General features: G+C 41.1%; 1 protein-coding gene across 1 annotated transcript in view; it reads right to left on the bottom strand.

Annotated features, from left to right (window-relative positions):
- The window catches only part of nt5dc1 (5'-nucleotidase domain containing 1), a 575,653-nt gene that overhangs the window by 118,401 nt on the left and 432,718 nt on the right, over positions 1-24,534 (bottom strand). Inside the window, exon 8 of the mRNA XM_043675150.1 lies at positions 8,825-8,922. Within this exon, the coding sequence (XP_043531085.1) occupies positions 8,825-8,922 (98 nt within the window). The remainder of the gene's footprint in view (positions 1-8,824; positions 8,923-24,534) is intronic.

Below are 24,534 nucleotides of genomic sequence, written 5' to 3'. Positions count from 1 at the left end.
TGCAAGGACTGCACAAAACACTACTTAGGACAAATAGGAAGACAGCTAACGATCTGTATCCATGAACACCAACTAGCCACGAAACGACACAACCAGCTATCCTTGGTAGCCACACACGCAGATGACAAGCAACATGAATTCGACTGGGACAACACTACCATTATAGGACAAGCCAAACAGAGAACAGCCAGGGAATTCCTAGAGGCATGGCACTCATCCACAGATTCAATCAATAAGCACATCGACCTGGACCCAATATACCGGCCACTGCAACGGACAGCTGGAACTGACAACCGGAAGCGGCAGATTCAAACCACTACAAATGCCGGAGGAAAGATCACAGGAACGCTTCACAGGAGGCTCCCAAGCACTGAGAATGTTACCTAGACAGGGGACGAAACGTCTGCAACACAAATTCCCAGCTTGGCGAACAGAACCACAACAAAAATTCTATATACTAATTTAAACAATTTTCATTTTAAAAACAATTTCCTTTGACAGCCTTTCATGGATCTGTTAATTTGGAATAAAAGTTAGCTTTTCATTGGCAAGTTTTGCTGCTGTTTACAGAAACTCACTGAGTAATACTGTTTTCAAAACCAGCATCCTTTCCTATGAAAAAATTTGCAACAAATAACCTTTATATAAGATGGCACTTTTTTTACAAAAAGTAACATTAAATACACGTGTAGGAAAGTTTTGGAGGGATATGGGCCAAAAGCAGGCAGGTGGGACTAGTTTAGTTTGAGATTATGTTCAGCATGGACTGGTTTGACTGAACAGTTTGCTGTATGATTCAATGATTCTATAAAGAACCATTCACTCATTAAAATCAGAACCACAGACAGATTCAGGAATTAGTAAGCCAATGTCTCCATGATCTAATATAACAATTTGAATTGTGCATTTTGAATTTATATCCTCGGTTTCTTGGTATACTTTTAAGTCGGAATTTTAGTTCCCCTAATAATAAAAAGGAACAGCAGTAGGCCATTCAGCCCTTTGATTCTGTTCGTTAATTCAATGAAATCATGGCTGATCTTCTACTTTAACACAATGTGCCTATATCCCTGGATGTTTCTCAAATGTCGAAATCTATCAATCTCAGTCTTGACTATACTCGATGACTGTCACTTCATACTTTAGAAATAGGATAGCATCAAGACATATCTAATATTTCCAGCTTCGTAGTAGAAAACACTTCCTGTATCAGAGATACATCACCATTGCATCACAACTGCAGGGTCAAATTCCTGGACCACCATTACTAACAGTGCTGTGGGTCTATCTACATTACATCAACCTATTCAGACTCTCTAGCAATTTCTGCTTTTGTTTCAGATTGCCAGCATCTGCAAGTCTTTGCTTTGCTTACATGAACTACAGTGGTTCAAGAAGGCAGAACAACCCATTTTCTCAAGGGCAATTTAGGATGGGCAACAAGTTCAGTCCTTGCTAATAACATCCACACACCTCAGAATGCTTTTTATGAAAATTGCTGTCAATCCAAAAAGAACAATGGTTCAGCAAGAAGCCAGGTTGGTTACCACAGATTTTTGAAATATTCATTAATTATTTCAAACTGGGATTTTGGATCAGTCTAAAAAATTTGAAACAACTATAGACCATTATTTGCAACATTTCAGGATCAAAGATTTGTTCCATACTATTTAAATGAGTAGAGATTTGACTAAAAACATATTGAGAGTACTGTACTCACACAAATGTCAATATTAAATTTGATTGCATACTGCAGATTGAACCACCTCTCATCAACTTCAAAGTGCTGGAGAAGCACAGTCAGTAAGGCAGCATCTGAGGAGCAGGAGAATTGACATTTCGGAAATAAGCCCTTCATCAGGAATGAGGCTTGTGGACCAAGGGGGCTGAAAGACAAATGGGAGGAGGGTGGGGCTGGGAGAAGTCCGCATTGATCCCATGTGGTTGGAGGGTCCCAAGGTTGAAGATGAGGCATTCTTCCTCCTGATGGCGGATGATAAGGATTTGGTGATTGAGGAGGTCCAGGACCTCCATGTCCTTGGGGGAATGGGAGGGGGAGTTAAAGTGTTCGGCCACAGGGCGGTAGGGTTGCTTCGTGTATGTGTCCTCGAGATGTTCTCTGAAGCATTCTGCAAGTAGGCGCCCTGTCTCGCCAATCTAGAGGGGACTGCATCGGGAGCAATGGATACAGTAAATGATGTGTGTGGAAGTGCACGTACATCTCTGACTGATGTGGAAGACTCTTTTGGGGCCTTGGACAGAGGTGAGGGGGGAGGTGTGAGCGCTGGTTTTGTAATTCTTGCAGTGCTGGTGCTGGGACGGGAGGGTGGGTTGGTGGGAGGTATGGACCTGACAAGAGAGTCATGGAAGGAATGGTCTTTATGGAATGCAGATAATAATGGGGAGGGAAATATATCACTGGTGGTGGGGTCTGTTTGTAGGTGGCGGAAATGGTGGAGGATGATGCATCCAGAGGTTGGTGAGGTGGAAGGTGAGGACTGTGGGGATTGTGTCCTTGTTGTGATTCGAGGGGTGGGGTTCGAGGGCTGAGGTGCAAGAAGTGGAGACATGCGTGGAGGGCATCATCGAACACTTGGGAGGGGAAATTGCGGTCTTTGAAGAAGGAGGCCATCTAGTGTGTTCTTTGGTTAAATTGGTCTTCCTGGGAGTAAATGCGGAGGCGGAGGATTTGAGAAACAGGGATAGTGTTTTTACAGGAGACAGGGTGAGAGGAGTGTAGTCCATGTGGCTGTGGGAGTCGGTGGGTTTGTAGAAGATGTCCGTGTTGAGTTGGACACTGTTAATGGAGATGGAGAGGTCCGGGAAGGGGGGGGGACGGTGACCAAGAAACTTCAGGTGAACTTAAGGTCTGGGGGGGGGAATGAGACTCCAGACTTACTTTTTCCAGCATGACTCCCGCCACCCTTCGATAACCCCTTCTCCTGCCTCCAAAACACTCCATGGACACACCATGCTGGCCTGTTAACTGCCCTTGACCTCTTCATTTCCAACTGTTGCTGGCTGTCCACCTCACCCGCCCACTCCAAACTCGTAGCCTCACAACGCAAAATCCTCCACTCCCTCCGCTCCAACCCCAAACTCACTATCAAGCCAGTAGATAAGCGGGGGTGCAGTGATAGTTTGGCGCACCAACCTCTACACCGTTGAAGTCAGGCGTTAACTCGCGGACACCTCCTGCTACTGCCCCTGTGACCATGACCTCACCTCCCATCACCAAACCATTATCTCCCAGAGTACACACAACGTCGTTACCTCAGGAGATCTCCCACCTACAGCTTCCAACCTCATAGTCAGGGAACCCTGCACCACCCGGTTCTACCCCTTTCCCAAAATTCACAAACCTGACTGTACTGGCCGACCTATCGTCTCAGCCTCCTCCTGCCCCACCAAACCCATCTCCACATACCTTGACACCATCCTTTCCCCCCAGTCTATGAACTCCCCATCTACGTTTGGGACACCACCCACGCCCTCCACTTCCTTCATGACTTTCGTTTCCCCAGCCCCCAACGCCTCATCTTCACTAGGACATCCAGACCCTATACACCTCTATCTGCCATGACGAAGGCCTCCAAGCTCTCCGTTTCTTCCTTAACCAAAGTGCCCACCAGTACCCCTCCACTGACCCACACATTCGTTTGGCTGAACTGGTCCTCACCCCTCACTTCTGTCTAAGACCCCAAAGGAGCCTTCCACATCCATCAGAGATGTACCTGACCTTCCACACGTGTCATTTACTGCATCAGTTGCTCCCGTTGTGGTCTCCTCTGTATTGGGGAGACAGGACGCCTACTTGCTGAACAATTCAGAGAACATCTCTGGGACACATGCATGAAGCAACCTCATCGCCCCGAAGCTGAACACTTTTAATTCCTCCTCCCACTCTCCCAAGGACATGCAGTACCTCCTCCATCGCCAAACCCTTACAACCCACTGCCTGGAGGAAGAACACCTCATCTTCTGCCTTGGGATTCTTCACCCACATGGGATCAATGTGGATTTCACCAGTTTCCTCATTTCCCCTCCTCCCACCTTATTCCAGATCCAACCTTCCAACTCAGCACCACCCTCTTGAACTGTCCTACCTGTCCATCTTCCTTTCCATCTATCTGCTCCACCCTTTTCTCTGACCTATCACCTTCATCTATCTATCACATTCCCAGCTACCTTCCCCCCAGCCCCATCCCCCTCCCATTTATCTCTCAGCCCCCTTGGCCCACAAGCCTCATTCCTGATGAAGCGCTTATGCCCAAAATGTCGATTCTGCTCCTCCTTGGATGCTGCCTGACCTGCTGTGCTTTGGACAGCACCCCACTCTTGACTCTGATCTCCAGCATCTGCAGTCCTCACTTTTTCCAAATTTCAAAGTGCTTTCACCCTCGATAGTTTATCCACAGTGAGATTATAATTCTATGCCATGATGTTGTCCATGTTTTAAATTTTGGAACCTATTTATCTTTAAAAAAATTCTAAAGTAGAAAAATAGCTTACTTTTCGGGGTGATAATAAGTCATATCTTTCTTATTTTTCAAAGCAGAGGAGAATTGGCTATTCTTATTTTGAAAACTGCTGAGTTCTTTTTTTTAATGTTAAAAATAACTAATTATTGATACAAAAAAAAGACCATGTCAACATTTATGATATTTTAGTAGCTTCATGCTGAGTATGGTTCTACCTTTGATTTGTGCAGAGTTTTAGCAGATAGCAGATTTAAAACAAATGCTCATGGCTTGTGGCCATTGGTGGCTAGGCCTATATTGAATGTTAACGCCTGATCACACTGGAGAAGCTAGTAGTGAACTACCTTCTTGAACTGTTGCTGTCCTTGCAGCTTGGAGAAACCTACAGTGCTGATAGGAAGGGAGCTCAGGATTCTAACTCAGTGACAAAAAAGGAATGGCAATGTACTTCCAAGTCAGGATGATGTTTGACAATGAGGGAATTTTGCAAGTGGGATATTCCCATGCCTGATAGTCCAACAGGTTTATTTGGACATACTAGCTTTTGCAGCATTGCTCCTTTGTCAGGTAGCTGTGGAGCAGGATCATAAGACACAGAATTTATAGCAAAAAATCACAGTGTTATGCTACTGAAACGATATATTTGATGGCTATTAAGCTACCTGATGAAGGAGCAGCACTCCAAAAGCTAGTACTTCCAAACAAACCTGTTGAACTATAACCTGTTGTTGTGTGATTTTTAACCTTGTCTTTCTTGGTAGTAGAGGTCACAGGTTTGGAAAGTGCTGAAGGTGGAGGCTTGGTGAATTACCACAGTGCATTTTGTGGATGGGACATACTGCTGCTACTTTGTGTCAGTGTTGAAAGGAGTCACTGTTGCAGATGGTGGGTGGGATGACAATGAAGTGGGATGTTGTGTGGATGATATTCAACTTCGTCAATGTTGCAAGAGCTACACTCATCTGGGCAAAAGAAGAGTATTTCATTATACTCCTAATCAGTGCCTTCAAGATGGTGAACAGGCTTTAGGGAGATAGGAGGACAGTAAAAGATTCAGTACAGACTATAAGAAATGTCTCATCAAAAAAGCTGGTATTTAAAGTAACAGAATATCAGATTCAAGAACTCCAAAATTGTGACTGAATCTTTGAATCTAAATTATGGATTGAAGGCTATATACCAACAGAATCATACAGCATGGAAACAGACCCTTCGGGCCAACCAGTTCATGACGAGTATAATCCCAAACTAAACTAGTCCCATCTGCCAGCTCCTGGCCCATATCCATCCAAACCTTTCATGTTCATGTATGTATCCGAATGTCTTTTAAACATTGTAATTGTACCCACATCCACCACTTCTTCAGGAAATTCAATCCACTCGCAAACTGCCCTCTGTGTAAAGAAGTTGCCTGTAGGGTCTTTTTAAAATCTCTCTCCTCTAAAACGTGCACCGCGCCCCCTCCTTGAAATTCCCCATCCTAGGGAAAAGATAACTACCATTAACTCTATCTATACCTCTCATTATTTTATAAACCTTAATCACGTTGCCTCTCAACCTCTTAGACTCCAGTGAAAAAAGTTCTAGCTTATCCAGCCTTTCATTATAACTCAAACCTTTCATACCTGGCAACATTTTGGTAAATCTCGACTGAACCCTCTTCAGCTTGATAATATCCTTCCTATAACTGGGCAACCAAAACTGGATGCAGTACTCGAGAAGAGGCTTCACCAATATCCTGTACAACCTCAACACAACTTCCCAACTCCCATACTCAAAGAACTGAGCAATGAAGGCAAGCGTGTCAAACGCCTTTTTAATCGCCCTGTCTGTATGTGACGCAAACTTCAAAGGATTATGTATCTGCAACCCTCAGTCCTTCTGTTCTACAACACTACCCAAGGCCGTACCATTAATTGTATATGCTCTACCCTTGAATATTGCACCAAAATGCAGTTCCTCACATTTATCCAGATTGAAGCCCACCTGCCAATTTTTTTAGCCAATTGACCCATTTGATCAAGATCCATTTGTAATCTTAGAAAACCTTCTTCTACTATGTCACCTATTTTGGTGTCGTCTTTAAACTTATTAACCATACCTTCTATATTCTCATCCTTATATTAATGTCAAACTAAAGAGGGCCCAGAACCAATTCCTCTGGAACACTGCTGGTCACAAGCCTCCAGTCCCAAAAGCAACCCTCCACCATTACACTCTGTCTTCTGCCAGTAAACCAATTATGTATCCAATTGGCAAGCACCCTCGGAATCCCATGTGACCTAATTTTACTAATTACTCTACCATGTGGAACCTTGTCAAAGGCTTTACTAAAATCCAAATAAACAACGTCTACTGCTCTGCCATCAATCATTTTGATAACTTCCTCAAAAAAATCAATCAAGTTTCTGATACATGATTTTCCTTGCACAAAATCATGCTGACTATCCCTAATCAATTTTTGTCTCTCTAAATGTCCATAAGTCCTATCTTTTATAATCACCTCCAACAATTTGCCCATAACCAAATTCAGACTCACAGGTCTATAGTTCCCCGGTTTCTCCTTACAATGTTTCTTAAACAAAGATACAACATTAGCCACCCTCCAGTCATCAGGCACCTCAACCGTAATTATGGACGATGCAAATATTTCTGCAAGACGTCTCTTAATTTCATCCCTTACTTTCCACAGTGTGCTGGTCATTTGGTGTGAACATTGATACTTACAAATGTTGATACAAGGCAAATAATTTGCTTGACTATTAAAAGATTTTGAGGTTAATTGAAGAGAAAGTTCATATTTTGCCTCATAATTTGAATTGAAAACAGTTCACTGAATGGTAGGACCCTTAGAACAGAGGTTTCCTTGACAGTTTTGAGCTCCTGTGGATTCAGCCTGAACACGTGCATCTTATCCCTGACCCAAATATTCTGACCATGAGAAGTCATGTAAAATCTGTCTTTACATAGGACAAAACTGAAAAAAAAAATCAAAGCTGGGAATAATCTTGCTATGTACTGGATGCCAAGAAAGGAACAGAGTTTCAATAAGTTCAGGACAAAGATACCACAAGGAGCACTGAGGGGAAAAAAAATCTCACATTTTAATGTCAAACTGTCCAAATGGTGAAGTATTACAAAGGAGGTTAGGAAAGAATCTGCATGATTATCAGAGGTCTAGTCCTTCTGAGAATCACCCTGAACAATAAGATCAAGTTACTGCACAGTACAGAGGGTACCTTTGAGATAAAGCATGTAAAATACCTGCTACCTGACCTAACGTTGATCTTACTGAGACATTGATGAACTAGCAATTTCTATAAAATCAGAGTGCAGCCTTGATAAAAAGAACAATGTCAAAATGACCAAATATCCCATTATGGAAGGAAGCCTACAGTGATGAGTAAAGCAGAAGTTTCCAAAAATGGGGTAGGGACCTCGAGTGATTTTGAGAGCTAAAGGTCGCAAGAGCCAAAGCAGTAATGTTTATTTGGGAACTCGAACCAAGTTGCAACATCTATGCTCCTGCTCTGACAAGCCCTCACTCTCCAACTTCTCATGAAAGGATCACCTTGAAATGGAGTCACAATATGAAAGAGTTTGAGTTGCACTAAGGAAAAGTCAGCAGCAAAAGTAGGGACATGTTAAGGTTTCTTCGTATTTCATAAGCTATCTCCTGATCGGACTAAAAATAGCTTCCCCTCCTGCATGGAAATGACAGGATTTTAGGCTTGGTGGGAACAAAGTAAATCAACAATAAAAAGAAATTGCAAAACTCAACAAACTAATATTGTCTAACATTCGACTTTCCATGTGTAATATAATGTCCTTCATCTAAGATACATAATGACCAAGTAATATTTTATGTAAATGAATGGACAGTCATTAACTTATCAGAATAAAAGCAAATTTAAAAAAAATTGCTCCATAATACACTGGAACTGCTCGCCTCAGAGTCTGATAAACTGCAGCTGTTGATTTCGGAGCCTGTTGTTCAGCTTTATTGGTATTTGTGGCATTCCATTTCACAGACACGTTGGAAAGCAGCTTACATTCATCAGCTGTACTGGTCACAGGGTTTAGCTTACATGTGGCTGACATATGCAGCTCGATTAACATAGCCAATAAACCTTCGATAAAGCCCCCAAGTAGACTTTTTGGTATCAAGATTGCATTGAAAGAGGCAGGGAAACCTGACAAGGTTCACAAACATGATCAACAGTAGTCCTCAATCTCCCCGCCTTCCACACTAGGTTTGAATTAGCAGCAACTCAATCAAGTCATTTCCTTGACATGGATTTATTTAAAACATTTCATTAATTTCAGAGGATTACGGAACTTACCAAGAGTTCGAAAGGGTCTTTGTTGTGGCATTTGAGTAAAGAAACCTGGCTTCAAAGCGTTTGTGATTATGATATCAAATATTTCCTCAAAGTCTTCTCTGGAAAAGGAACAAAAGAATTAATCATCAGCAAACATTTCAAGCAGATTTAGTTAGTTGTAATTCTTTACCTAACTGGAATCAGGTTTGTGTTGATAGCAATTCAGGTTCCTTCTGTGTAACATGTTGGTGGACATATTGGAAATTAATGTTCTGATAATTCACACAATCCATGAGTTAAATGTGCTGATGCCACATTAAAAATGCTTAGATATCTCTTATTAGACATCCGTCCAGTGAGTGCTTGGGAACAGCTATTAGTTGTCTGCAGCTTGCTTTTTAAGTGATAAAAAGCTCGATCACAGTATTCCCCACAAATTAGGCCTATGAATTTTCAGCCACAGCTATTGTTATGTGTGCCTTTGTGACCTTTTTTACTACACAAAGTTATCTTGCGGACTGCAGTGAACACAGTTGAGCAAGTTACAGAATTTCGTATCCATCACTTGCATGTTCAGAAAAATATTTCAATTATACTTTGAATCGGTGTTTTTGAAACGTCATCATGAGTGTACATGTCATCAAGTCAATGTTTAGACTATATAAGCTTGATTTGGAGTCTCAAATTAATTTTTGACTATAGTAACATAAATGTAATATTATTGCAATTCAAAAATTGAACAATGAATCAAAGATAATATTTCATGTCATTAGATTGTTTCCTTTTACATTGTGCACTCAGGATTGATGGAAATTATGCCAGAGTAAAAGTTATTTTGGCAATATACCGATAGATAAAGTTTAAATATCCTGTGTAAGTTGGAGCATGGAGTTTGTTACAAGATACACTTATATTTCCTCCAGTTAATTTTGCAAGTGTATATCTGAATGCCTCGTTTGAACTAAAGAGCCTGCCTCAAGGCCATGGAGACATCCAATGGTAAATAAGCAGTAAATCAATAGGTAAGGTTAATTGAGAAGCTTTAGGCTAAATCCACCTTGCATTGACATTTATCAGAAGGGACTGTTAATTGGTATTTCTGCTTGAGACTACTTGATTTAGTGTGTCACACTCTTGGCTAAACCATTTGCACTTTGAAACATCTGTTTTTTATTTAGTGTAACCCACAATCCGGTAAAATGTTTGTTCCACTGTTGTCTGAAAGGTCACGAGGCATTCTAGATGCAAGCCAACACACGCTTGGAGTATTTATTCGAACAATTCCACAAGTTCAGTGGTTAGGAAGGATTCAGGCACAGAAGATTAGGGAGTAGAATCAATGTGAGAAGAAATTAGAAAAAATAAGGATCAGAAAACACTGCTGGATGTAGTTTCTAACCACCCTGAATGCAATTACGTCATTGAACAAAAAAATCAACTAAGAAGAGACCAGCAGCTTGTAATAAAAGAAACTGTAATAATTCGAAAGGCCTCGACCTTCATTTAGATTGCGCTATACCTGACCCCTTTATTCTCAGAGTCTCCGCAAAAATTAGTTTTTTTTTAAAGAAATATACAAGACCGCCAAACTATCCGATTTTTCAGATCTAAAGTACATCAAAGAACTTAAATTACTGGAGAACTCAGCAGTCCTAGCAGCATCAATTGAGAGAAAGCAGGGTTAATGCTTTGGGACCAGAAGTCTGAGTTTCTCCAGCAATTTCTGTTTCTGGTTTTCAGATTCAGGGTGCTAGAAAGCACAGACCAGGTCTCTGTACTGTACTTAACAGAAATCACTCTATATATATTTTACTGGTCATTATATTCTAGCTGCAAGTTAACTATGAAATTAAAATAAGTAAACACTACAAATTAAAACTCTTAATAACCCTTGCACACAGAGGAATAAGTCACATGGGTAGAGGAAAAACTGGGAAAATAATCCTGTCTGCATGGAAGCTCTATTGGGTTGGTTCTTGCTGATACCAGAGTTTCTATTCAACATTTCTTTTTTCCAAATGCTTCCGACTGGTGGCTGGTTCATTTGTGAAAGGGTCTCTGGCTTATTCAGTTCAAAGTCACAACTTGTAGCATCAGTTAAAGGCAAAATACGCTGGTCCTCCTCAGGTTTTCTTTGCTGATGTCGACCAGTTAGCTTCTCTTCAGATCTAAAGCTTCACTGAAGAGACCTGAAAGCGCGCATTTTGGCTGCAGGAGAATTGTTACTTCCTCTTTGTCTTGCTCTTAGCCTGAGCTGTTCAGCCACCTGATAATCAAGCATCTTGTTATGAAAGGCTGAGGACCTTTGTCATTGATAATTGGACCCTGGTCCACAAATCAGTCAGCTTCACTAGTATCCATCCCCTCAGCTTCAGTCTGTCTGCAGATTTCTGAAATCAAGGGATCTGGGGAACAAAATCAAGAGTGCGTTGCTGGGAAAGCACAGCATGTCAGGCAGCACCCGAGGAGCAGGAGCATCGACATTTCAGGCATAAGCCCTTCATCAGGAATGAGGCTTGTGGGCTAGGGCTGAGAGATAAATGGGAGGGGGATGGGGGAGGAAGGTAGCTGAGAAAACGATAGGTGGATGAATGTAAGGGAGAGGGTGCTAGGTCACGGGGGGAGTGATGGAGGTCCGGAGGGTGGTGCTGAGTACTAGAATAATGTAGGGGGAGGGGAAATGAGGAAGCTGTTGAAATCCACATTTATGCCGTGTGGTTGCAGGGATATGAGACGTTTTTCCTCGAGACGTCGGGTGGTAACGGTTTGGCAGTGGAGGAGGCCCAGACCTGTATTTCCTTGGCGGAGTGGGGAGGGGGTGAAAATTGAAGTATTCAGCCACTGGGCGGTAGAGTTGATTGGTGCGTGTGAACCAAAGATGTTCTCTGAAACGATCCGCAAGAAGGCGTCCTGTCTCCCCAATGTAGAGGGTGGGTTTCTCTTCAGTGTGGACTCGATGGGCCAACTGGCTTGCTTCCACACTGTAGGGATTTTATGATTCTATGAAGCTCATATGTAAGGGACAGCTGCATTCCCTGAGTAAAATTAAGAGAGATGGCACTTACTGGAAAAACTGAAATCAGACATTTACTAATTTATGTCCGGTATTTGAATATCACTGGCATTGCCATGGAGAAAAGTTGACCATTGCTGGAAAGGGTCAGTTGTAATTATTATTTTAATAATTTTTGACAATTTTCTATATTTTCACAACATGAGAATTAGTACTGCTCCACCAATCTGGAGCAATTACTTAAACTTGATTTGTACATATTTAAAAGGGTTATGGAGTGCTTGAAGGTAATGTGTGGATAAAGAACTGGTTAAAACAAGAGTAGTTAATACTTCCAACTTTACTCCGCATTTGACAATTAATTGAAATAAATATGTTTTTTATTGTTGAAGTATCATTGTAACAAGTCACTATTTTAATTTATTATTTAAAAAAAAACTTGTCAGTCCAAGTGTGTAGTTTGAAAAGTTATTGTAGGTTTTCGTCATGAAATCTATTTAAGACATGATATTTTAATTTTCTCCAACAAACACTGCTGAATACAGATTCTGAACTTGCTACTACAACACTGTGGGATCACCAGCAGCACAAGGAGTTGAGTGATTCAAAGATGAAAATTCATTATTCTTAAAGTGGTCAAAAATGGACAACAAAGATAGTACAGCCATGACCCAAATCTGGAGAACATTAAAACAAAAATCTGCCTTCCCCTCCCCTCTCACTGAAACTATCATCTGGATATAACAACTTCTTTGAAGAGCCGACAAAAATCGACATACACTATGCACCTTCCTCATTCCTTCAAAGGGAACAATCTTCGATCACTTTTGCCTTGGTTTCCTCTGACTACATAATTTGACTAACTATTGAATCTAAAAGAAATTCAGGCTATAGAATGGATGCTGAAATCATGATAAAGATAAACTGTTCTACAGCAGATATATTGAAATATACTTGGTTAAAGCTGCAACATGTATGTGCGCAGTTATGATAGATCAAGAAGAATGATTATACAAGCAACTAACTCTGCTATCTTTTTTCCTACCATTTCTGTTGAAAACACACCACATTGTGTGCTCCGGCCTGGATTATTCCTATCATCTTGTGTTAAACCAGGATTTTTAAAGTTTACCTCTTTACTGCTTTAGGTATTGTCATTCAATTCTTCTTTATTGGTTTTGCTCTATGATAAAGTCTTGGCTATAATTTTATTTCTCACAATGCAACCACTTAATCTATGAACACTTCACCATTCATGCCTAAACATGATTTGGAGATGCCGGTGTTGGACTGGGGTGTACAAAGTTAAAAATCACACAACACCAGGTTATAGTCCAACAGGTTTAATTGGAAGTACACTAGCTTTCGGAGCGACGCTCCTTCATCAGGTGACAATCACCTGATGAAGGAGCGTCGCTCCGAAAGCTAGTGTACTTCCAATTAAACCTGTTGGACTATAACCTGGTGTTGTGTGATTTTTAACCATGCCTAAACAGTCACCTTTGATGTGACTCACTGCTTTGTCCTTGACCTTCTTTTAGGAATTATGTATTACACCTTGATAACAATTTCTAAAAACAGAAGGTCAGCATTGAACACACAGAATGGTAACTCACGTATAAAGAAGGTGGCTCTTCACATCTATTGGCTCTTCTATCGAGCTATTCATTCAACTCCATCTACTTTCCTGTGTGGTCATTAGGCATGTAGACTAGCATTGCTCCTGGTGAGATTAACTCTGCATTCAATGGTTACTCCACTTCCTCTAGAAATAGTTTCTACGTTTACTTTAACAAAACCATTTGTGACTTTGAACCCATCATCGAATCACCCTTTCAACATCTATTGCAATAACAGTCCCAATTTCTCTCATCTCCACAAAACTCATGCCTTTCTCCCTGGTCCTAGTTACATAATTCTCTTCTGCACCTTTCTTAAAGTTTGGTCTCAGTATTAAACATAATACTCTAGTTAAGGCCAAATCAGTGTTGCTAAGGACTTAACATAACTCCTGAGCATTTGTACTCCATTCTTCTATTAATAATGTCAAGGTACCCAAGCCTTTTTTAAAGCATAATTTGCCCTGCTATTTTCAAAGATTTGTGTCTGCACACCCCCAGGCCTCTCAGTTCCTGCACCCTTTCTATTTATTTATCTTATATTGACCCTCCTCATTCAGTCCAGCAAGACGTATATCAGTTTACACTTCTGTGTTATATTTAATCTTCTGTTCATCTGCCCATTTTATCTACCCATATCCGTCCTCAGGCTGTATTAATCCATCCCATTGTTACCGTAGTTTTAGAGTTTTGAATCACCAAATGTTGAAGTTGTGAGCTGTATATTCAAAGCTGGAAATGTGTTGCTGGAAAAGCGCAGCAGGTCAGGCAGCATCCAGGGAACAGGAGAATCGACGTTTCGGGCATAAGTCCTTCTTCAGGAAAGGGCTTATGCCCGAAGAAGGGCTTATGCCCGAAACGTTGATTCTCCTGTTCCCTGGATGCTGCCTGACCTGCTGCGCTTTTCCAGCAACACATTTCCAGCTCTGATCTCCAGCATCTGCAGATCTCACTTTCTCCAGCTGTATATTCAAGTCAAAGTTATTAATATACATCAAGAAGAGAAGTGACACTGAAAGCTGACCCTGGAAAACATCAGTGTATATATCCTTTCAAACTGAAAAACACTCATTTACCATTACTCTGCTTTGTGCTCCTTAGCCAATTTTGTTTCCATGCTGTCAATGTCTCTTTAAGCACATGGACTTTAATTTTGTTCGAAAGTCTATTTTGAGGGATTTTACCTTTCGGAAGTTCAGTTACACTACTTTTCCAACCCTCTCCACCACCTGATAACGGAGACCAATCCAATTTGTCAAACACCATTTGCCTTTAACAAATGTTTGCTGACTCTCCTCGAAGTTGCTGCTCTTTCCAAATGACAATTAATTTTGCTCTTGATTATTTTCATTAACAGTTTCAGGTTAAGTTGCAACAAAAAAAAGAAAATGCGGGAGAAACTCAGCAGATATGGCTGCATCTGGTTTCCAGCCAGAGCTGCTGAGTTTCTCCAGCATTTTCTGTGTCTGTCTCAGACTTCCAGCATCCACAGTATTTTGCTTTTATTTGAGATGTTAGGTTGACCAGTGTGTAGCTACCAGGTTTATCCTCCTCCATTTATTAAAATAGTGGCACCACCCTCCATTTTCACTGTACTTATTTGAGAAAATGTGACAATAAAGCTTCTTCTATTTCCATATCCAAGGAGGATAGGAGAGAGTGAAATGTATGCCAGGTTTACACACAAGTACAACTCTCAAGTCTACGGCAACACCTTCAATGCAATTTCTCCAATATTACATAGCTGAATCTTAATGTCTTCTGGATCAATATTGGTAGAGTTAAATTTTAGCTTCCATATGTCTGGTACAACTTTACCACAACTTCCTGCACCAGTTGAGGTTACCATGAAGGACTCTCCTTCTCCATCTCTCCCCTCATCTGCGGTGTGGTGACCCTCAGGCTAAACCACCACCAGTCATTTCTTTCTAATGAGAGAGCAGTCACATAGCCCACAGGACTGTAGCAACTTTACCTTTTACAACTTTACTAGTGACTCGCTAGGTTTGACTTTTCTTGACTGGTTCAAGCGCTTATTGGAATATTTAGTACATTGAGCCTCCACAGTGGTGCCAAGAACACTTTTCTAGTATTACAAAACCCCAGCACAACTCTGCGAATTCTGACAAATACACACTCCTTCCCACTTTTGCTTAATTATAGAACAGTTGTCATAAACCCAAAACTCTCTCCGTGTGTGTTCAGGCTTCTACATGTCAGGTGCCTACTCCTAGTCTGGTGTTTTGCTCTAGATTCTGAACTTTTGTAAAAATAAAGTGCACATGAACAAAACACATTCGCTGACTCAGTTCTCGATTTGACTGTACTCTTTTACTAATCTGCAATGTATAACTTTTTTTTAAAATCAATGTTTTTTGATAGGAACCAGCTGTAAAAAGAAATTCAATACCCAAGTCAGCCCACATGGAAGGATTAAAACATTTTAATGGAAAACTTGCTTCAGCAGAAACAAGTTTACCAAAATACATTCTTAATGTATTATTGTTGTATTACTGAAAGAATTTTGTGATTATTTAACAACTATCTCATGTTATGATTGCAGTTGATGTTATTATTGGACAAGTCAGATCTTAGACTGAAATCTGGCTTGATTGATCATGTTTTGTTTTTCTTTGGTTTTAACAAAGTGGCCTTCGACAGAATCAAAAGCATGCAATGCCTCAGCTTTGATTTTTGCAATAAAACAGAAGGTTATTATACAAAGTAAATGAAGATAAAATTGCATAAACCAAACTATTTACATTTAACACTCCTTTACAGCACTAAAACCCAGAGAGAATTCCCTTTCCTAGACACCACTAAGTCTGTAGCATTTAGTATCTATAGTGTCATCACCCACCCTTTTCTCCATCTTCGTCACCATTCATCATTTTATTAAGAATAAACTTCCTATTGGTGTGGACATTGTCTACAAAACAGACAGAAAACTTTTCAATCTCAACCTGTTGACATTCAGGAAGAAAACAGCACTAACCTCACTTGTGAAACTTCAGTAAATGGATAACAATGTCATCTCCTCCCTCTCAGAAAACAACTTTCAAGTTTAGCTTAATGCCTTTGCGGAAGCATACCGAACACTGGTCTCAGCGTGGAGCTCACGAAGACTCAAGCCCTCTACCCACCAGTCCCAGGTCAAGTTCTGATGTATCCCGCTATCGAGATCATTGGAGATATCTTTCCAAACATAGCACATTTTGCCTGCCTGAGAAGCTGCTTTGCAGCTAAAGTTGACATCGATGTGGAGATTCAACATCGTATCTGCTATGCAAGCGTCGCTGTTGGACGCCTAACGATGAGAGTCTTTGATGGGGTGACATCCATGCTGATGTCAAGATTCTTGTGCATATGGCAGTTATCCTTCCAACTATTCCATATGGCCATGAAACCTGGACCACCTCAAAAGCCTGGAAGAATACTATCTATGCTAATTGAGTAGGATTCTCCACATCAGCTGGGACGACAGATATACAAACATCAGCGCCCTTGAAGCAGACAACACCAGGATCATGGCCATAACCAGCCAAAATTAACTTTGCTGGGCTCTCCATGTGTGCGAGATAGGCGGCTGTCCGGCCCCATCTCCGGCACTTTTATTTCCCTTCCCAGGAACAAAGACATGGAGGAGTCTGTCCAAAACTTTTTCATTCAACTTTGCAAAGTCGGGTGCAGTTCCCGCAGGTACACACACACGTATAGTAATCTCCACACATTATATACACGTATATGTGGGCTGGGTCTCCTACTGCTGTCTTGACCAATGAGTGCTAGGGTTCCCCACTGTTTTCCTTATTTGGGTTCTGGTGCCTGCGATTATTTTGTTACTCACTTGGCCAATCAGTGTTCGAGTTCCCCGTTCTTTCCTTATATGGATGATGTTGTACAACTGTGGTTAAGGGCGGTCTCTCAACTATCGAGGAAAGCTGTTACAATTGTTTCATTCATAAAAACATGGGGGAGGTCCAGCAACAGTTTCGAGTATCTGCTTGTGTTTACTATAAGGTAGAAAAGACTAAAATGCAGCTAACCGTTTAAAAATTACACTACCCCCTACACATGTGCTTAGGATACCTGAGTTCTGACAACCAAAGCAATTCTTCTGCACCCAGCTCAAGAAAGGCCGTCAAATGAAAGTCAGTCAAATGAAAGGAAGACAAAAGAAGTGTTTCAAAGATTCCATGAAGGCTTCACTCAAGAAATGCAACAGAGATATCAATGCATGGGAGACTCTCATTCCAAAGAAACTGACTTGGAGGAAACTCGTCTATGCAGGGATACAATTGTTTGAGAACACCCATCAGCAAGAGGAAGTATGGAAAAAAAAGGAGCTGGAGAAAGGCATATTTGCAATCTTGAGGCAAAGAACCACTTCAACCTCCTGGAAACACCTGCCAAATCGGTGGTCAGAGATATGGCTCTAGGATTGGGCAAGGAGACACAGAACCCATGACCAATGACATAGAATTTCCTAAGTGGACAATCAAAATCATCAGCGAGTGACTGCTGACGATGATAATGTTTAACCTAATTAGTACTGCAATTCCTAGTATTGTGAAACTGATAGCCTTAATGAGTCTTCATTAAACTGAGTTTAGATTTTCTCAGCCTCAAATAACACCTTTAGGGTTTTAACTAAATATCAATCTGGAACTTTCAAACTAAACTCCTAACAAGGTGGTAAACTATCTCAAAAGTTTTACAAAGACAACACCTTTTTCACTTTTGATTGAAATAGACTATTTTGAAAAAAAAAGGATTGTGGAAAGGAATATTGCACTTTAAAAATCAGTTACATGACACTTATTGGAAGTGCTATTTACACCACTGTTTATTCAAGTTTTAGAGGAGGTTACTACTGGAGTTGGAACTAGGAGATGCGTTAAAAGGGAAATTTGGCTGGCAATAAGTAGCTGATTGATCAATGGAATGGTGACCAATTATTGGTTACAAACTCCTGATACCTGGCACTGTGTGAGGTAAACAGCTCTGAGGTAAACAGCTTGTAAGAATGTTGGTTCAGAGGCCACCCATTCTCTAAAACAGAAGGGGCTGCCCTTTTGTCCACAGTAAGAAGCAGCTCATGTCTGAAGAAAGCCAGTCTGTTTTCTGATCAATTTGTTGTTGGCTGTGGCTCTTAACCAATACATTATGCTTCCTGTAGGTAAGTGAAAGTACATGGAGATGGAAATTCAACAAGCAGTAGGTCCTGACAAAAGGATTATCTCAGTTTATTCTGTGGACAAGGACCAATAAACTGCCTTCTCCATTTTTCCCTGTGTCTGTCTGCATTTTTGTGTCTGTCTGCATGTGCGTGTATATAGAGGGGAGTTGTAGGGCTCAAGGTTGACTGCTCATAATTGTTTATCTGTAGCCAGGATTTTTTTTTGTAATAAACAGTCATTTTTGTTAAGTATAGAAATATCGCCCATGTTTTCTGTCAACCTGCATCTAAAAAACAGGTACATTGGGAAATTTTAGTGAACTATTAGAAAATCATTAACTTTTGTGACAGTTCTGGGAATAATAGGGTTTCACTTCCAGCACACTAGTGCAGTGAGGCTCAACAGTTTTAATCATACTAATTTCTTCAGGAAAGAAAACCGTTTTGCACATCCAGCTTCAACCATGACATCTGCAACTTCTAAGCCGAAAGATACTTCTAGGCTTTTGGTATTTTCCATAAGCCAAAAAACCTTACAATTCTATATCCTTCTAACTGAAGCCCCATTGTTTACTTTGTTTGAAAGGTTCAAAGCTGTCTTAATGGAAACAAATTCCCAATAGCCTCCAAGATTCCCAGAATTATATATCCCATTTTTGTTTTAAATAAACCATTCCTTCTGAAAACCTTATATGTTAATCATTAAACCCATTTCATACACAGACACACTTCAAATCTTACAAGCTGAGTTCAAAATCCAAGCTCTAACATGAAGGATATTGAAACATATAAAACACTCATTTTACTTCACACTAAATAAAACAACGCTGGATAAAATGTTGCTGCTTTGACTAGACAGCTTATCAAAGGATAAGAACATTAATTAATGGTTTCCTTTCTAAAGCATCAACATTTTCATCCCATTAGTCCATTTGGATAGTTTTGAGCATTTTAAGTATTGTTAGGACTTCATCTACCCTGAATATTGAGCATTCAAATTCATTCCTAACTTGAACATTCGAGGGTGGAGAACCCTTGTGGACTAAACATAATATTGCTGGCACGAAACTTGGTAACAGCAGTTCCACTGAAGGACAAGAGGAAATAAGTGAATTTTCTGTGGTCCAACATAATCGTTATTTGGTACTTGGTGGCATCAATGCTACCTGTAACAAAGCAGTCTAAGGTAGATGTTATCCAAGTCCCATTGTATGGATATCTGGCCATACCAGGAGATGATGGACTCTGCCTGGAGTATATTCTACTTCAAGACAGTCTGTTATGGCTGAAGAGGCCAATTTGTAAATAGCAATCTCTTCTGCAATTGGCACAGATGAGGCCTGTTGGCCTGGGATTAATTGGTGTTTCTTTCTTTTGTTTGGCTCTCTCTTCCACCATCTGTTGTTTTTTTTGTCCACAACTTTCTCCATGTTGTTTCAGCTGCTTGTTTCCAGTGACTCCAATCAGCCGATTATCTTCAGAGGACTCTTGTGGACATTCTTGTATTGTAGATAAGTTGATCTCCTGCCAATCTCGTGGGAAGCATAGTGTGTCATGGGTTACCATTGCTGCCTCACATTGCCAGGGAGCCAGATTCAAATCCAGATTTGGGTGACTGTCTGTGTGGAGATTGCACGTTCTCCCTGTGTCTGCATGGGTTTCCACCATGTGCTCCGGTTTCCTCCCAATGACGTGCAGTTTCGGTGGATTGGCTGCGCTAAACTGTCTGTAGTGTTCAGGGATGTTCTGTTTAGGTGGACTTGCCAAGGCAAATATGGGCTTATGGGATACGGTGGGGGGTGGTGCTGGTGGGATGCCCTTTAGGGTCGGTATAGACTTGATGGGCCAAATGGTCTGCTGCTGCACTGTAGGAATTCTGTTCTATAATTCTATGAGAAAGCTTTGGCCTAGTGGTATTATCGCTAGGCTATCAATCCAGAGACCAAAATAATATTCTGGGGACACAAGTTTGAATCCCGCCATAGCAGATGATGGAATTTGAATTCAATTTTAAAAAATGGAATTAAGGGACTAATGATGACCATGAAGCAATTGTCGATTGTTAGAAAAACCCATTTGGTTCACGACTGTCTTTCAGGGAAGGAAATGTGCCATCCTTACCTCGTCTGGCCTATATGTGACTCCAGACCTACAGTAATGTGGTTGACTTTCAACTGACCTCTGAAATGGCCTAGCAGCCATTCAGTGGTATGAACTGCGCCAAAGTCTCACAAAAATGGAACTGGACGAATCACCTGGCATCAACCTAGGCTCCAGAAAAGACAATGGCAGAATCAGCCCAGTTGACCCTGCAAAATCCTCCTCACTAACAACTGGGGGCTAGTGCCAAAATTGGGAGAGCTGTCTCACAGACTAGTCAAGCAACAGCCTGACATTGTCATACTCACGGAATCATTACTCACAGACAATGTTCCAGACACCACCATCACCATCCCTGGGTATGTCCTGTCCAACCGGCAGGACAGATCCAGAAGAGGTGGTGGAACAGTGGTATACAGTCAGGAGGGAGTTGCTCTGGCAGTCGTCAACACTGACTCAGGTCCCCATGAAGTCTCATGGCTTGAAGTTCGCTGTGTGGGTGGGAAGAGAGTAGGTGGGTCTGGTAGTTGGAGGTACTGGTTGTAAGTTAAGGCTGGGTTGTATCCGGGCGGTAATCAAGATTGTGTGTGTCAGTTGCATTGTCAGCCACAGTTAAAACATGTTTAATCCCTCAAACTTCGCCCAGCTTACGTTAAAGAAGATGGAAGCTCCAAAGTTCTGAGTGAGTGCGTGTGCGTGTCGGATAACTATTCATTAGTTTGAACTTTTTGTACTACTTTCACAGAGATAACTGCACTGAGACTTCTGCACCGTCCCGACAGACAATTTCAGACTACACTGCAGCAAAGACCACCTTCCCACTGGAAGATTTGAGTTAATATCTTATATGCTTCATAACAGTAACAATTTTCTCTTTGTAATAATGTCAGGAAATTATTTACTTCTAATTCTGGTGTTTACATCCATTCACTGCCTCTTCAGTTATGAGGCATCCCAGATCATCATACAGAATGACCTGGCTAACATCCAAGCTTAGGCTGATCTGTGGTTGCTAACATTCATGTCACAAAAAATGCCTATTGTGACTATGCCAGACTGAGCAGTTGGAGGATGTTGCAGCATCGGGAGTAGATTGCAAAACTGAAAAAGGAAAGAGATGATTCTATAATCACGATGCTCCAGCAGTCTATCCACATCAGAAGCACTAACTCATTTCCTTCTTCACCAAGAATACCCACTTGGGAATGCCAGCACACTCACATCGGCACCATTTTTCTCTAAATGGATGGGAGAACAATTGTTAAATCTAAATCATTTACAACAGCATTAAGGCCAAATATTATTAATGATTTTGTGATCCTAATTTAGAAATGTGAACAAAGACAATATAAATTACTGTTTTGAGTAAACATCCAGAAAAAAGAAATGATAAAAATTTTGTAACTCGAAGAAGAAAGCTAAGGTTTCACATATAATTGTGCATGGTATTTCTTTCACTTTCTAAGTTAACCAGTGCTGACTGCTATTTCTCTCCGACTTCAGACGACCTGGTCTCATGAATGCAGCCATTTCAAACAGAAGACTTGAGTTTAATATCCCTCACAGTGATTGGGATTCCCTGAATTTAGAATGTCTCACATTGAAATTACAGTCAAATACAATTTGAGCCAAGCACGCAACATTGCTAAAGTCTGAATGATTTCCTTTCCAGTCTATAACTTACTAAATTTGCAATATTGTATCAAATAAAGCACTGTCAGAAAAACTTGAACAACAGTACTTTTGTTAATGTGCTCGTCTAAAATCACTAAATTAAAAAAAAGTTGCTAAGTCAAAACTATAATGTAAATGAGCTGTAACTATCTAGAAGGTGACTGAGGTGTTCAGTGGGGGAGCACGTTGGGGCCAGTGACCATAATTCTATTAGATTTAAAATAGTGATGGAAAAGGATATACCAGATCTAAAAGGTGAAGTTCTAAATTGGAGAAAGGTCAATTTTGATGGTATTAGGCAAGAACTTTCAAAAGCTGATTGGGCACAGATGTTCACAGGTAAAGGGATGGCTGGAAAATGGGAAGCCTTCAGAAATGAGACAACGAGAGTCCAGAGAAAGCATATTCCTGTCAGGGTGAAAGGAAAGGCTGGTAGGTATAGGGAATGCTGGATGACTAAAGAGATTGAGGGTTTGGTTCAGAAAAAGAAGGAAGCAAATGTCAAGTATAGACAGGATAGATCAAGTGAATCCTTAGAAGAGTATAAAAGCAGTAGGAGCAGACTTAAGAGAGAAATCAGGAGGGCAAAACGGGGACATGAGATAGCTTTGGCAAATAGAATTAAGGAGAATCCAAAGGGTTTTTCCAAATACATTAAGGACAAAAGGGCAACTCGGGAGAGAATAGAGCCCCTCAAAGACCAGCAAGGTGTCCTTTGTGTGGAGCCGCAAGAGATGGGGCAGATTACTAAATAAGTATTTTACATTAGTATTTACTGTGGAAAAGGATATGCAAGATATAGACTGTAGGGAAATAGATGGTGACATCTTGAAAAATGTCCATATTACAGAGGAGGAAGTGCTGGATGTCTTGAAATGCATAAAAGTGGATAAACCCCCAGGACCTGATCAGGTGTATCCTAGAACTCTGTGGGAAGCTAGGGGAATGATTGGGAGGCCTCTGGCTGCAATATTTGTATCATCGATAGACACAGGTGAAGTGCTGAAAGACTGGAGGTTGGCTAACGTGGTGCCACTGTTTAAGAAAGGTGGTAAGGACAAGCCAGGGAACTATAGACCAGTGAGCCTGACGTCGTTGGTGGGCAAGTGGTTGGAGGGATTCCTGAGGGACAGGATGCATATGTATTTGGAAAGGCAAGGACGGATTAGGAATAGTCAACATGGCGTTATGCATGGGAAATCATGTCTCACAAACTTGATTGAGTTATTTTAAGATGAAACAAAGAGGATTGATGAAAGCAGTGCAGTAGATGTGATCTATATGGACTTCAGTCAGGCATTTGACAAGGTTCCCCATGGGAGACTGGTTAGCAAGGTTAGATCTCATGGAATACAGGGAGAAGTCGCCATTTGGATACAGAACTGGCTGAAAGATGGAAGACAGAGGGTGGTGGTGGAGGGTTGTTTTTCAGACTGGAGGCCTGTGACCAGTGGGGTGCCACAATGATCGGTGCTGGATCCACTAATTTTCATCATTTATGTAAACGAGTTAGATGGGAGCAAAAGAGGTATAGTTAGTAAGTTTGCAGATGGCACCAAAATTGGAGGTGTAGTGGACAGCAAGGAAGGTTCCCTCAGATTACAATGGGATCTTGATCAGATGGGCCAATGGGCTGAGAAGTGGCAGGTGGAGTTTAATTTAGATAAATTTGGGAAAGCAAATCTTAGCTGGACTTATACACTTAATGGTAAGGTCCTAGGGAGAGTTGCTGAACAAAGATTCCTTGGAATGCAGGTTCAAAGCTCCTTCAAAGTAGAGTCACAGGTAAATAAGATAGTGAAGAAGGCATTTAGTATGCTTTTCTTTATTGGTCAGAGTATTGAGTACAGGAGTTGGGAGGTCATGTTGCGGCTGTACAGGACATTAGTTAGGCCACTGTTGGAATATTGTGTGCAATTCTGGTCTCCTTCCTATCGAAAAGATGTTGTGAAACTTGAAAGGGTTCAGAAAAGATTTACAAGGATGTTGCCAGGTTTGGAGTATTTGAGCTATAGGGAGAGGCTGAACAGGCTGAGGCTGTTTTCCCTGGAGCGTCAGAGGCTGAGGGGTGACCTTATAGAGGTTTATAAAATCATGAGGGGCTTGAATAGGATAAATAAACAAAGGCTTTTCCCTGGGGTCGGGG

The sequence above is a fragment of the Chiloscyllium plagiosum genome, chromosome 3 (assembly GCF_004010195.1).
Source record: "Chiloscyllium plagiosum isolate BGI_BamShark_2017 chromosome 3, ASM401019v2, whole genome shotgun sequence".
Classification (NCBI taxonomy): domain Eukaryota; kingdom Metazoa; phylum Chordata; class Chondrichthyes; order Orectolobiformes; family Hemiscylliidae; genus Chiloscyllium; species Chiloscyllium plagiosum.
This window is presented reverse-complemented; position numbering and strand designations above follow the sequence as displayed.